Source organism: Penaeus monodon, chromosome 35 (genome assembly GCF_015228065.2).
Source record: "Penaeus monodon isolate SGIC_2016 chromosome 35, NSTDA_Pmon_1, whole genome shotgun sequence".
Classification (NCBI taxonomy): domain Eukaryota; kingdom Metazoa; phylum Arthropoda; class Malacostraca; order Decapoda; family Penaeidae; genus Penaeus; species Penaeus monodon.
In genome coordinates, this window is record NC_051420.1 from 35387054 (window position 1) to 35401223 (window position 14170).

At 34.8% G+C, this 14170-nt stretch overlaps 2 protein-coding genes across 2 annotated transcripts; one reads left to right on the forward strand and one right to left on the reverse strand.

Moving 5' to 3' along the window:
* Positions 1 to 10360: 10360 nt before the first annotated feature.
* On the forward strand, positions 10361 to 12296 carry LOC119595312 (gastrula zinc finger protein XlCGF8.2DB-like). Its single transcript, XM_037944469.1, has 4 exons — positions 10361 to 10445; positions 10725 to 10896; positions 11094 to 11743; positions 12142 to 12296. The coding sequence occupies exons 1-4, from the start codon at positions 10361 to 10363 to the stop codon at positions 12294 to 12296; spliced, it is 1062 nt and encodes a 353-aa protein (XP_037800397.1).
* A 395-nt stretch (positions 12297 to 12691) lies between these two features.
* On the reverse strand, positions 12692 to 13669 carry LOC119595173 (gastrula zinc finger protein XlCGF8.2DB-like). Its single transcript, XM_037944342.1, has one exon. It carries the CDS (start codon positions 13628 to 13630, stop codon positions 12785 to 12787), a length of 846 nt encoding a protein of 281 aa, XP_037800270.1. The 5' UTR covers positions 13631 to 13669; the 3' UTR covers positions 12692 to 12784.
* Positions 13670 to 14170: the final 501 nt, after the last annotated feature.

Sequence of the window (14170 nt, forward strand, 5' to 3'; positions counted from 1 at the left end):
AGCCTCCTACTTCATATTTTACCACACATAACCCTCAGTAGTTGGAAAACCAGGGGTACCAACAATTTCCTTGGATTAACAACTATATTTCAAAAAGTATTGTTTGTGTCAGAATGTTTAGCATGATTTTCTAATGATAGTTTTCTGTAGAGCTGTACCCCATGGATTTGAGTATGAATTGGTACTGTCATATAAAGTTATCTCCACTATTCAGTGTTTTAGTTGTATTTGGAATTCTGTTCAGTGGAGGGATTCTCTAATTGATTTGACACTGAATGTATTTGTCTATAATATTTTTTCATAAAGAGAAGATAAATTCTGTTTTGTTCTCATTTTCACAATCCTTATTGTTCTATTGGTAACAAGAATAATCCTCATGGCCTCATTTTGAATTTTTTTCAGACTAGCACACTCTGATTTCTTGAACAACACTAGGTGCAATGTTTGATAATCTATGACAGACTGTATGTACGACAGGTTAAAGAGTCTAGCAATATTGACAATAATACCATGGTCTTTGCCAACAAGTATCCTAAGTGGCTTCAGCTGCTCTCACAGCCTTTTCTTTAGGTTTCTGATGAACTCTACATCATTGACAAGCATCCCCAGGTATTTGTATTGGTGGCAAGGTCTAGTTCAGCGTCATGAAAACTTAGCAGAGTGATTGTCTTTGGGTTAAGTTAATTTTTTTCAGTTGAGATTCTCAAGCCACACTCAATAGCCCTTGCTGTAAGCATATCAAGAATCTGTTCCATTCTCTCCTTGGATGAGGATTTAATGCAAATATCATTGGCATAGCAAATAATGGCATCTTTGTCCTCAAGTGGTATATCACCTAGTAATAGAAGTTTGACTAATAATATTTTGCAAGAATTGTTCCTAGTGTTTACTATGAATCTGAATTTTTAATTTGCTGAATTCCTTGTTGGCTTTAGAAACCGTACAAGATTCTCTGAAGTCATATTATCTTTATAATAGTTAGCAGGCTCCTGGACTCATTTGTGTCCTTGGCCAGAATGGGGTCATTGATCCACCTTGATTCATCGGGGGCTTGGGGGCTGTCTGTCTTTAAGAGTTTGTGTTGTTACCTCCACATATGGCTGTTTCACATATGAATAATATCCTTTAATTGAAGGTGTTATTTTCATCTTGGCAGTTGCAGCAGCAAAAGGTTCTTGCACGCAAATAACATCAATATTATATTTAGGAATATAAAACTTTGTCATTTAGCCTAGGGTTAATACTATTCTATGGTATAAATTTGATTGTGAATTTCTCCATATGTGAAAGTGTTTTATTAAGCAATATGTACTTCATGTTTTCATATCCTCTAATATGGATTTTAGATTGACATAAATATACAACTTCATGATTACAGATTTCATTACACATAGCAGTCGTAAACATGAAAGTACTTTTAACCATTTCAAACATTTGGTCCTAGCTTTGTCAACAGGCCTTAGTTGATGAGGCATGTGATCAGGTCAGGGCTGGTCTGGTTGCATCATTGGACTCCATGTCTGACTTGATGTCACAGGGATCTTGGTAGTGTTTGTCACTACTGTTAGAGCTGACATGCCCATTCTGGTTATCGGCACTGGTGTCGAGGGGGGTGTCCCCTTGGTGTTGAAATCACCAGCATTTCTTCCCTCCGCACATGCCTGTTGTATGGGGATGGGTTTAGTGGGGCTATCCACTCAACTACAGACTGAAGCCTTGGGGTGGATAGGACAGTCATCCACCAAATCTCCCCCCGCCATATTTACACTGCAGTTTCCCCCCATCGTGGGGGTGACTGCAGCGCTTGGCATGCCTGGCTTGCCTGCCCTGTGACAAGTGTAATATAATTCTTGGGACAACTGGGGCACACAGCTCTAACAGGCACCATGACAGTACTTGGCACTTGGTAGAGGTAATATTTCAGATTTCCTCACAAACATAACTATGATCACATCACTACTCTCATGACACTGGCTGGTGAGTTACGTGAGCACCAAAAATTCATTAACTCCTTTTACAACTAGAGCACAGGCACCACACATTGTGTATGGGTGCACTAGATTATTAAGTTAAGTAAGTTTATTGACCACCCTGGCTATCTGCTCAGGTGTGGGCAATCATGATTACAATTTATATATATATCTGACATAAATCATACATCATACAAATAATATTACTATGATATGCTTTTGCCACTGTGTTTTCATAACACTGTCATTTGTTTACGGTAGTTGTTACATAATGAATTTAGGATATAATACAACTATATCTTCCAGTGTATCAGATGAAATGAAATATTCACATGGTTCTTTATACCTCATGTTAGGTGGTCTGAAGGGCTGTATCACATGACATTCCGAGATTAGTGCTCCAAAAACCTTCGCATTGTTTTCTTCGTTCACACAGTCTAAACATCTAGAGTCCGATTCCTGCACTTCTTGCACCATGCAGTTGCCAGTACATTCTGTAACCTAAATGTATTCTGGCAATAACCACATCACATTGTCGGGTTTGACTTCGGTGCCACCCATACGAAGGCTTGTATTGGTAAAACATGGTAACGTGGTGCACATTGCCCCTAGAGTTATTATTATTATTTTTTTCTGTGTGTAAATCACTTTGGAAGGGGTTCTTGCTTTATTTCCACCTGTAAATGAGGGTGGAATGTACCATCTATGAGTTATCCCTGAAAGAGCACCAGCTATAGGAATGAAACACTATTTCCATACTCAGGAACTAGTTCAAGCCTGTCATAACTGGCATTGTAGGGTTTTTACAGAAAAAAGAGAAAAAACACAATATTACATATCATAGATGTTGCTGCATTGAGTTGTAGATTTACATAGATGTTAATTATGGAGTCTGCTTTAGTGAATAAATTTATACTGTCTTGATACATCAAAACAAATACAAAATAATAGACCGTAGAGCAATAGAAGAATCTGTAGGCAAAAAAAATGATACTGCAAAGTGTAGGCAAGGAGTCTTGATAGGGCACAGGAGTGTTCGTGTGGGCCAGGGGCTGCAAGCCACACATAGACCACAGATTAACGGAAGATGTTGGGATATAAATGTTTTATATGAACAGAATTACTTCTACTTGCTAGACTTGTCCCCTAATCCCTTGCTTGTTGTTGTCCGTAGGAGGCTTAGGAGATGGAGACTGAGGGCCAATGTCAGGATCACCCATACTTGACCTTCAGCTCTTGCCTCAACTAACTTTGCTGTCGCGATTCTTCTCCCCCTTTCCTTTCATTCTATTGCTTCATCTACACCTTCTGTCCCTTCTGAAGTGTGAGAGCCATACTGAAAGGCTTAAAGCTGGCTTGTGTCAGTCATGAATGGCCTCTGGGAGTCCATTGTCACCGTATTCCTTTGGTTAAATGTCTAGCCCTTACACCCTCATGAAGACGCTGCAGTGTTTAGACGGTCCCTCTTCCTTTATTTTCAGGCTCACCATGGCCAGAAATGAAGATTTACCCTTATTAGGAGCCATTAAGGCTTGTCTCTTCATCTTCTTACCCTATCTAATTTGAATTTCATTGGTTTCCAACCCCTCTCTCCTTTGACCACAGCTTCACTGATTACCATTACCCCTCCTTCAATGGTTTGCAGTCAACTCTATCCATTCTAATCATCCCCCAGGTCATTACTCACCTACAACCCCTTCCTCTCTCCAAAATTCTTCTCACTCCATCTCTACCTGCACAGTCTTCCTTCATTGTCTAGCCTCTCCCCCCTCCTATTACTACTCTTATTGTCCTCTCTTAGAGTCATCTCCCAACAGTATTATCTATCGCCATTCGCCACCCATCTTCTTCCACCTTCGTCCTTCTATCTACCTCTTCCACATCTACAACCTTTTGAAATACCCTGTTTAGTCCAGCAAGTGGGTCAATTCTTTGTTATTCCCCCTACGCAGCCCTGTACTCTGACAATACCCTTCTCATACCAACATGTCTCCAAAAACCAGTAGACAGTGTTTCCTTTACATACTGATGTTCAGGCCTTGTCACAATTACTCTGATCTCAAGCGCGTGCCACAAGCTACCCTGAGTGACCTGATTGGCAACCTAATTCCTGCCCAATCTCACTCCTCCCTTAATACTGTTTTTCCGTCTCTTTGATTGCCTCTCTCCATCTACAAGGCCAGGTCAGGCTGAAACGACTTGCCTCGCATGTCTCGTCGAAAACTATGATGCAGTGGCGTCCCGTGCTACTTTATTTACCCACTGGCCAATTAAGGTTTCTACACCAATATTACTGAGATTAGCTTCTGTAGACATGACCTCCCCATGAAGTTTTATATTGGTGGAGTGTCCTCCCCGTCTGATCTATTGACCTCTTCCCTGTCAATGTTGGCATTTGGCTACCCAGCCCAACCACTGTTGGCTCCACACCCACCTGCCCTCTTTGGCCCACCTGGTCATGACATTCAAAATTGGCTTTGCTCAATCACGCATGTGTGCTAATTGTGATGGATCCCTAATGTATTTTCATAGGAGCTGCCCTGCCTACAAGCTTTGAACATAAGGTAGCAGTCTCACATTCAAACTAGAACCTCAGCCCAAAAATAGAGTGAGCCTAGTTTGGGCCAGACAAGAAGCATGCTGATGAGGTTTCTTCTCATTCTACCTATTCCAAAACTACGTTGCTCTGTCCCCCTCCTATCATCTCAAAATTCTTACCATCGCCCCCAGTATCGTCTTCCCTCTAACTCTCAAGCCATCCTATCTCTACTCCCTCTCTCCCCAAGTCAAATTCCTTTTCCAGTCTAAAATCCAGATACTCCAAATCTACCACTTCCTCCTCCTCACTCTACCTGTCGCACCAGACTCCTTCTAAAAGTCCACTCCCATCATCTACCACATCCTCTCGCTGCATCATCTCTTTCTCTGCTCCTTGGACAACCTTTGTTTTCTGAGACCTACCAAGCCAACTCCCCTCTTGAAGACATCCAAGGTTTCCTAAACAATGACTAAAGAAGAATAATTCACTCCTTCATCATCTCTAATCCCTTTATTCCTATTGCTTTAACATCAAATATTTGCCAATATCCTCCTCCCCTCAATTCACCCCTACCTCCTTCCTCCCACTCACCCAAAAAATACTCCATCCTCTCCTCTGCCATGTGCATCCACCATTCCCCTTCTTCTCCCCATTATCCTTACCTACCCCTACTTGCTGCTCCCGTCCTCTATGATGCCACACAACAATGTTCTCTGGACCCTCCCCTCCTGACATTCTTTCCGATGCTTCAACCCCTTCCCCTGTTCCCTTATCTCATCCTCTGATTCTTCTCCTACTTTTCAACTATCATTTCTTACTGTATAATCCTTTGATTGTTTCATAATAGCTCCTGACAAAGTTTCATCATATCAGTGTTATTCTCCCTTCCTCACCCATACTCCTCCATTGATCTGATGCCCTATCCTTTAACCACATCCCCATTTACAATTTCACTTTAATCCACTGATATTTATTATATGTATCATATATTATGTAATATAATATATATTATATGTAATAATATATATATTATAATATATATTATATATATATATATATATATATATATGTATATTATATATTATATATAGTTATATATATTATATATATCTAATATAATATATATTCTATATATATTTATATATTATATATATATTATATATGTATATAGAATATATATATATATATATATATATATATATATATATATATATAATGTTGTAGAGATATTTTATATATATAGATATATATATATATAATGTATATATTTTATATATATATATAGATATATATATTAATATATATATATATATATATATATTCTATGTATATATATCTGTATATATATATATATATATATATATATATAATATTGTATATATATATAGTTAATATATATTATACTATATTTTATATTATATAGATTTATCTATATATATATATATTTATATATATATCATACATATAATCTATATATATATCTTATATATGTATATATATTTAGGTATATATATTATATTTCTATATAATTTTATATATATATATATATAATATATATATATATAATATGTATATAGATATATATATTATAGATATATATATGGTATATAATATAATATACTATAATATATATAATATATATAATGCAGATATTATATATTATATAATCTATATATAATGTATATATATATATATATATATATATGTCTACGTATATAATTATATATATATATATATATATATAATATGTAATATTAAATATATATATATATATTCTATATATATATGTATATAATATATATATATATATATATATACTCATATATATATCCATATTATATATATACATAATATTAGCTATCCTATATATATATAGCGTATCTATCTACCTCTATTATACTTATCTATCATATATATATATATCATATACTCTCCTAATATATATATTATATATATATATATACTCTCTATTGTTCTATATATACTATTATAATAGAGCATATATCATCTATAGCATATATATATATCTATAATAATATATATATATATATAGATATTATATAAATATATATAATATATATATAATTATATATATACTATATATATCTATATAATATTATATATATAATATATCTATTATATATAATATATATGTATCTTATAATATATATATCTCTATCTATACTATAGCTATAATATATCTCTAGATACTCTAATTAGATATATATATATATATATAGATATATATATATTATATCTACTAATATCTATCTATCTATCTCTCTATTTATCTATATATAATTAATACTCATATATCATATCTTTCTCACTATAATATGCTATATCTGTTATCTCTATATATAGATATATCTATCTATATCATATATATCTATGTTCTATGTCATGTGTGTGTGTATAAGAATACATATTTATGTGGTCAAACTACAGGAAACTGATTATGTATTCCTATTCTGTATGGTATAAGTAATACCATGACAGTGAAAAGAAAATTTGAGTGCACTCACATATTGTTCTTATTTAAAAATTTAAACTTCTTGCTGCAGCTGAATTTTTGCGATGTCAGTAAGTTTTGTGTATTACCACATACCTCTGAAAATATTAATTTTGTAATTGTCAATACTGTCTCCAGCATGTTTATGTATTTCATGTATTGTTTTAATATATTTTTTTACATCTATTTATACAATTCTGTGCAATAAGCTGCTCATGCATTTTCATTACAGGGATTTTTTTTTTTTTTTAGAGTTCTATAAGTTTCATGTTCATGTGCTGGCAAGAAATGTTTAGCTTGTGTTGTTTTGGTTACTGGGCATTTTTAAAACAATATAGTAACTGTGATAAAAAAAATAGATATTAGTATCCAACATAGTGTGATGTCAAAGCCCATCACGTTTATTAAAAAATATGAATTAGATACCAGTTACTTCAGAGAGGGTATGGAATCAAAGAAAATAATGGTGTTTCTCAGTGCAAAGGTGTGGTTTGAAGAGAGCTAATTTTTGGTAGAAGCAAAGGAGTCATTTTGTAATTAATAGCAAGACAGAGGATCAGTTTCAATTTGCTGCAGTGAAATTGTATCTCCCATTCACTTAACCCATTGGCTCCAGGCAATTTGTATAACTCTTCATAAAGAAAAAAAAAATGACAGTAACGTCTCTTCATAAAATGGCAAAACAGCAGAAATATTTCAGCAGAAAAAAAGGACTAATAGCATTGCAAAATGGAGGTAAGACTTCATTTTTCATGTGAGTGTGTGTGTGTGTGGCTTTCAAGCCGCACATGCAGGAGAGTTGCCACTCAAGAAACTACTGCCTGGATTTTGGTCTGTGTGCTTGCTGTGGCTCAACATAGAATAAGAAATATTTATACTGAATTTAATGAGCAACATAAATGCTGATTATTTTGAGAACATGAAACAAGGATATTGATACTGAATTTATTAAGAACATACAATAGTCACAGTTAATTTCATATTTAATGAGGGTAGGAGTTGGTTGACAGGTTGTTGGTCAAGATCATACTTGTTCTGGTCAAGAGCATACTGCTCGTTCACTGGTGAGGGTGTAATAATTGGCCAATCATTACCTAATGACAGTTAATGATGTTGACAATCAAAGTTAGAATAACCAACATAATTTTCAAATAACCATGTTAACTTCAGATATAGGCATACTATCTGTAATTTGCAATAGCAGTATGCTTGCTAGCAGAGTTGAGTGTGTGTATGTATATAGATAGACATAATGTATATTCAACAACTTTAGTCTGTTAATCTGATGTAGAAAAAAGGTAATTTTGAAAGCCAGGAAGAAGCTGGTAGAAGCAAGGAAGGGGAGAAAGTTGTAATCATGGAGATGGGAAGCCAAGGCAAATTTACTACAGCCTGCACACTTTTTAAAATTTAATGTATATTCAAATTTAGCTAAACATTTTTCTGTATATTTATTATATTTAATAGTTTTATTACAAAAAAAAAAAAAGCTTATCTTTGAGAGATTTGTTGTTTCTTTAGATTTCCTGCATGTTGAAAGCATGTAATGGTACTAATATGTAAATATAATTCAATTTGTTTGAATTTTTTAATGACTTGAAATATTTAATGACAATATTTCCAAGATATCAGTGTCTTTGAAACACATGCTTTGTTGAGTAGTATCAGTGCTACATTTTGCAGGTTTCCAGCGGTTTCCCCTCACAGTATACCAGTATACCAGTAGTTGCGATTTCTCTGAATTCATGGGGGAAAAAGGACAACTGCACCTTTTGGAATTAGTAAGTAGGGAATTTTGCTTTTTATTATGCAAACCTATATTTGAGCAAAATTATATTTTCCAAATGTCAGTATTTAGCCCTGTCTGTAAGAAAGCTTCTTTATAATTCCCAAATGGATAACTGAGAAAGAACCATAAGAGGTTTTGCTTCATAGGATTATGGCCCTCGACATATTCGGTATATTATTTATACATACACGTGTGTGTGTGCGGGCACACACACACACACACACACACACACACACACACACACACACACACACACACACACACACACACACACACACACACACACACACACACACACACACACACACACACACAGGGGATTCCTTTTATTCATCTCCCCATTCTTTGTCATTTAATTCTCTTAAATCACTTAAATGACAAAGAATGGGGAGATGAATAAAAGAACGAAACAAACAGCGCAAAGGGAGTTCCTGTCAATAACTCGAACTCCTCGCTCGGTACGGCAGTCCATGGGCAGCAAGCATGGGTGGATGGACGGATGGACGAAAATGAGGGGCGAGAACTTTGAAGACCGCAGGGGCTGGGAGTGAAGTGAAGTCCATGATTGCCAACGTCCTTGTGGGACAGGGCAATTTAAAAAAAAAAAAAAAAAAAAAAAAATTCACTGAGATCAATCGCATTTCCACTGCCATCATTAGAGGTTCTGAAAGTTTACATACATATGTCTGCAAGCACATAAGAAACTAATAAGAAACAAAAAATGAAAGCAACAGTGTGAAACTAGACAAAAATAGAATAAAACCATAAATTCCAGAATATGTAAACATGTATCAAATACTAAAGATACGTGTGCATTGCAGTAGTGAGAACTGCAGTATACAGGAACAGTTCAAGTCCAATTTTCAGCCACCAAAACAACTGCTCCAAAACCTACTTAAAGCTAAGCGTTGACACGTGTTGCCATTACAAGATAAGATGAAAAGGATAAAAAGGAGTAAAAGTGACAAAAGCGCAGCTGATATTAGGCAATTAAATGGCGTCATATTGAACCTAGAATGCGTGGCAATCCTCACCCATCCTCTTCCACCTTTCCTGATTCCTTTGCAAGAAACCTGGTTGAAAATGAGGATGAGATGACCAATGTAAAGAGTGATGATCCCTTCCTATCTTATTCCTTATTCCTGTCACCTCTATTACTCCCCCCCCCCCGCCTCTTGTGGTGTGAGCAACATCCAACATTTGTACTCTTTTGTATTAACTTTTCTTGGGTAAGAATGTAGGCATTACTTTTTTAAATAATATTTTAAAATTATATATATAGACTATATGCTTGAGCAAACTACTGGAAATGACAGTCCCACATTATAACCTTTCATTATGTATTCCTGTGAGGATATTGTGTATCACTATTCTTCATATAGCTAAAAGTTTGTCTTTACATTTTTATATAGTTTTGTTAATAGTTATCAAAATGGAAGGGACAAATTTTACACAGTTTGACTCAGCTGAAAGAATGCTCACTTCCGCTGGTTTTCTTTCTTTTTCAGGATTGTTATGGGCTAGTGAAAGGGTGACTTCGACTGCCCATCATGGATCATGTACATTTGAAGCAACATATCATGGTAACTCATTGGAAATCCATCGATATAAGGATGAAGAGTGTGGCTGCCATCAGTAGGGTATCAATGAAGAAATTTTTGATGTTATACATGAAGAACTGCTATCTATATAAAAACTGAAGATTCAGGTAATGTAAAAAGGACAACCAGTGTTTGAAGAGTCCAAAAATCTTGGCAACGAGCGTTGTGTAGCCTGGACATTTGGTGTGTGAGATGTAGATCCACGTTATCTACAAGATGGTGAGAGTAAGTGTTCATCAGATGGTGTTCAGGAAAAAGGGCTGAGAGGCCACACAAAAGTCGGTGTCAATTGAGAAACATTTCCTTTGTGAAGGTGTTGGCATGAAAATTCTCTGCGAGAATGAGTTGGTGGAACAACTCGGCAATGCATACGATGGAAGCTTTTTATGTGACATTTGTCACAAGTCATTCTCTCCAAAAATCTCATATATTGTGGCCCACATGGAGAGTACATACAAGGAAAAACCTTACATTTGTGAGTTTATGTAACAAGGCCTATTCGGTAAAATTCAACACTAGATGGTCACATGGAGTACATGCATGAACAGCCTTATAGCTGTAAATTATGTAGTTAATTCCTTTGCTTGGCGAAGGCCATTTATTGAGACACAGGAGAATTCCTAACAAAAGAGAGGACATATAGGTTGTGAGGTTTGCAATAGAGGTATTTGCTTGATGGCAGTAATCTTTCAAGACACATGAAAACGCATAGAAATGAGCGGCCTTATGGTTGTGATTTTTGCAACAAAGCTTTTTCTCAGAAATGTAATTTATTGGCTCACATAAGAACACATACAAAGGAGAAGCCCTTTATTTGTGAAGAATGTGGAAAAGCATTTTCACAGAAAAAAGGTTTAGAAGAACACTTAAGGACACACACAAAAGAGAAGCCTTACAGCTGTGAAATATGTGGAAAGTCATTTGCTGTGAAATCTAGTATGATAAAGCACCAAAGATTACATACAAATGAAAGACCCTATGGTTGTGAGATTTGTGCCAAGAAATTTACTGCAAAAGTATGTCTGGTAAGACACATGAGAATACATACAAAGGAGAGGCCATATCAATGTGACATATGCAGCAAGTCTTTCATTACAAGTGCAAATCTAGCATACCATGTGAGGGCACACACAAAGGAGAGGCCATATACCTGTGAAGTATGTAATAAGTCATTTCCATATAAAAGGGCTGTAGTGTTGCACATGAAAGTACATTCTGATGACAAGCCCTATACGTGCCGTACATGTAGTAAGTCTTTAAAGGACGGGACAAATTTGGTAAATCCCCTTGAAAAGACTGCAAATGGGGGCCTCATAGTTTGTGACTTTTGTGGTAAAGCATTCCTATTTAAAAGAACTTTAGGTGCGCACAAAAAAAACTACACACAAACAAAAAGATCATAGCTGTCAAGTGGGGTAGTAAATCATTTATTTCAAAAGGTAGTTTGGTGAGGCATCTTAGAGGGGCATTCAAAGGTGGGCCCTATAGTTGTGGGGTTTTTGTAACAGATCATTTCCAGATAGAAGTAGCCTTTTAAAAAACACATAAAAACCACACACAAAGGAAAAGTCTTTTACTTGTAAAGTGTTTTAATAAGTCATATGCATGGAAAAGTGTTCTAATGTTGCACATGAAACCACATAGTAATGAAAGGCCTTATGTCTGTGTATATGGGGGAAAGACATACAACATAAAATAATCTAGTAACTCACACAAAACACATACCCAAGGTACCCAGGATAAAAAGAATACCCAGGATACCCAGAAGAATCCAAATCTCTACCTAATAATGCTTCCTCCTATACATCTCCTATATACACCCTTACCTTTACCCAATAATCCCCTGGAGCCAACTCACCTGGCTGCCAAGGATGTATGCTCATAAAATGTTATCAATGATACGTAAGACAATGTAAAATGAAGAGAACCTGAAGGCTGTACATGTATGTATAAATAGATTGATAGGAATATAGATATATTTATATGCATATGTATGTATTTATATGCATTATACATATACATATATATATATAAATATATATATATATATAAATTTATATATATAAAATATATAAATATATTATATATATATATAAATATATATATATATATATATTTATATATTATATATATATATTTATACATTTATTATACATTTATATATACATTTATATATACATTTATATATACATTTACATATATACATTTATATATATATATATATTTATATATATATATGTATATGTATAATGCATATAAATACATACATATGCATATAAATATATCTATATTCCTATCAATCTATTTATACATACATGTACAGCCTTCAGGTTCTCTTCTTTTTACATTGTCTTACGTATCATTGATAACATTTTATGAGCATACATCCTTGGCAGCCAGGTGAGTTGGCTCCAGGGGATTATTGGGTAAAGGTAAGGGTGTATATAGGAGATGTATAGGAGGAAGCATTATTAGGTAGAGATTTGGATTCTTCTGGGTATCCTGGGTATTCTTTTTATCCTGGGTACCTTGGGTATGTGTTTTTGTGTGAGTTACTAGATTATTTTTATGTTTGTATGTCTTACCACATATATCACAGACATAAGGCCTTTCATTACTATGTGTTTTCATGTGCAACATTAGAACACTTTTCCATGCATATGACTTATTACACACTTTACAAGTAAAAGACTTTTCCTTTGTGTGTGTTTTCATGTGTTTTGACAGGCTACTTCTATCTGGAAATGATTTGTTACAAACCTCACAACTATAGGGCCTCACCTTTGAATGCACTCTAAGATGCCTCACCAAACTACATTTTGAAATAAATGATTTACTACACACTTGACAGCTATGATCTTTTTTGTTTGTGTGAAGTTTTATGTGCTGCACTAAAGTTCTTTTAAATAGGAATGCTTTACCACAAAAGTCACAACTATGAGGCCTCTCATTTGCATGTCTTTTCAAGTGATTTACCAAATTAGTCCTGTCCTTGAAAGACTTACTACATGTACGGCACGTATAGGGCTTGTCATCAGAATGTACTTTCATGTGCAACACTACAGCCCTTTTATATGGAAATGACTTATTACATACTTCACAGGTATATGGCCTCTCCTTTGTGTGTGCCCTCACATGGTATGCTAGATTTGCACTTGTAATGAAAGACTTGCTGCATATGTCACATTGATATGGCCTCTCCTTTGTATGTATTCTCATGTGTCTTACCAGACATACTTTTGCAGTAAATTTCTTGGCACAAATTTTCACACCATAGGGGCTTTCATTTGTATGTAATCTTTGGTGCTTTATCATACTAGATTTCACAGCAAATGACTTTCCACATATTTCACAGCTGTAAGGCTTCTCTTTTGTGTGTGTCCTTAAGTGTTCTTCTAAACCTTTTTTCTGTGAAAATGCTTTTCCACATTCTTCACAAATAAAGGGCTTCTCCTTTGTATGTGTTCTTATGTGAGCCAATAAATTACATTTCTGAGAAAAAGCTTTGTTGCAAAAATCACAACCATAAGGCCGCTCATTTCTATGCGTTTTCATGTGTCTTGAAATTACTGCCATCACAAAAACCCTATTGCAAACCTCACAAATATATGGTCTCTCTTTTGTATGAATTCTCATGTGTCTCAAAAAATGACTTTGCCAAGGCAAAGGAATACACTTTTAACATAACTTTTACCCCCGCTTTTTTTTAAGGCCTTTCTCCAAAATTTTTTGTTACTCTCATGTGGCCACTATTGATTT

Coding starts and splice junctions, on each gene's coding strand:
- LOC119595312 (XM_037944469.1), top strand. CDS start 10,361: ATGGATCATGTACATTTGAAGCAACATATCATGGTAACTCATTGGAAA. Junction 10,897..11,093: donor CCTTACATTTGTGAGTTTAT/GTAACAAGGCCT, acceptor GCTTGATGGCAG/TAATCTTTCAAGACACATGA. Junction 11,744..12,141: donor CATAGTTTGTGACTTTTGTG/GTAAAGCATTCC, acceptor CACATACCCAAG/GTACCCAGGATAAAAAGAAT.
- LOC119595173 (XM_037944342.1), bottom strand. CDS start 13,630: ATGAGAATACATACAAAGGAGAGGCCATATCAATGTGACATATGCAGC.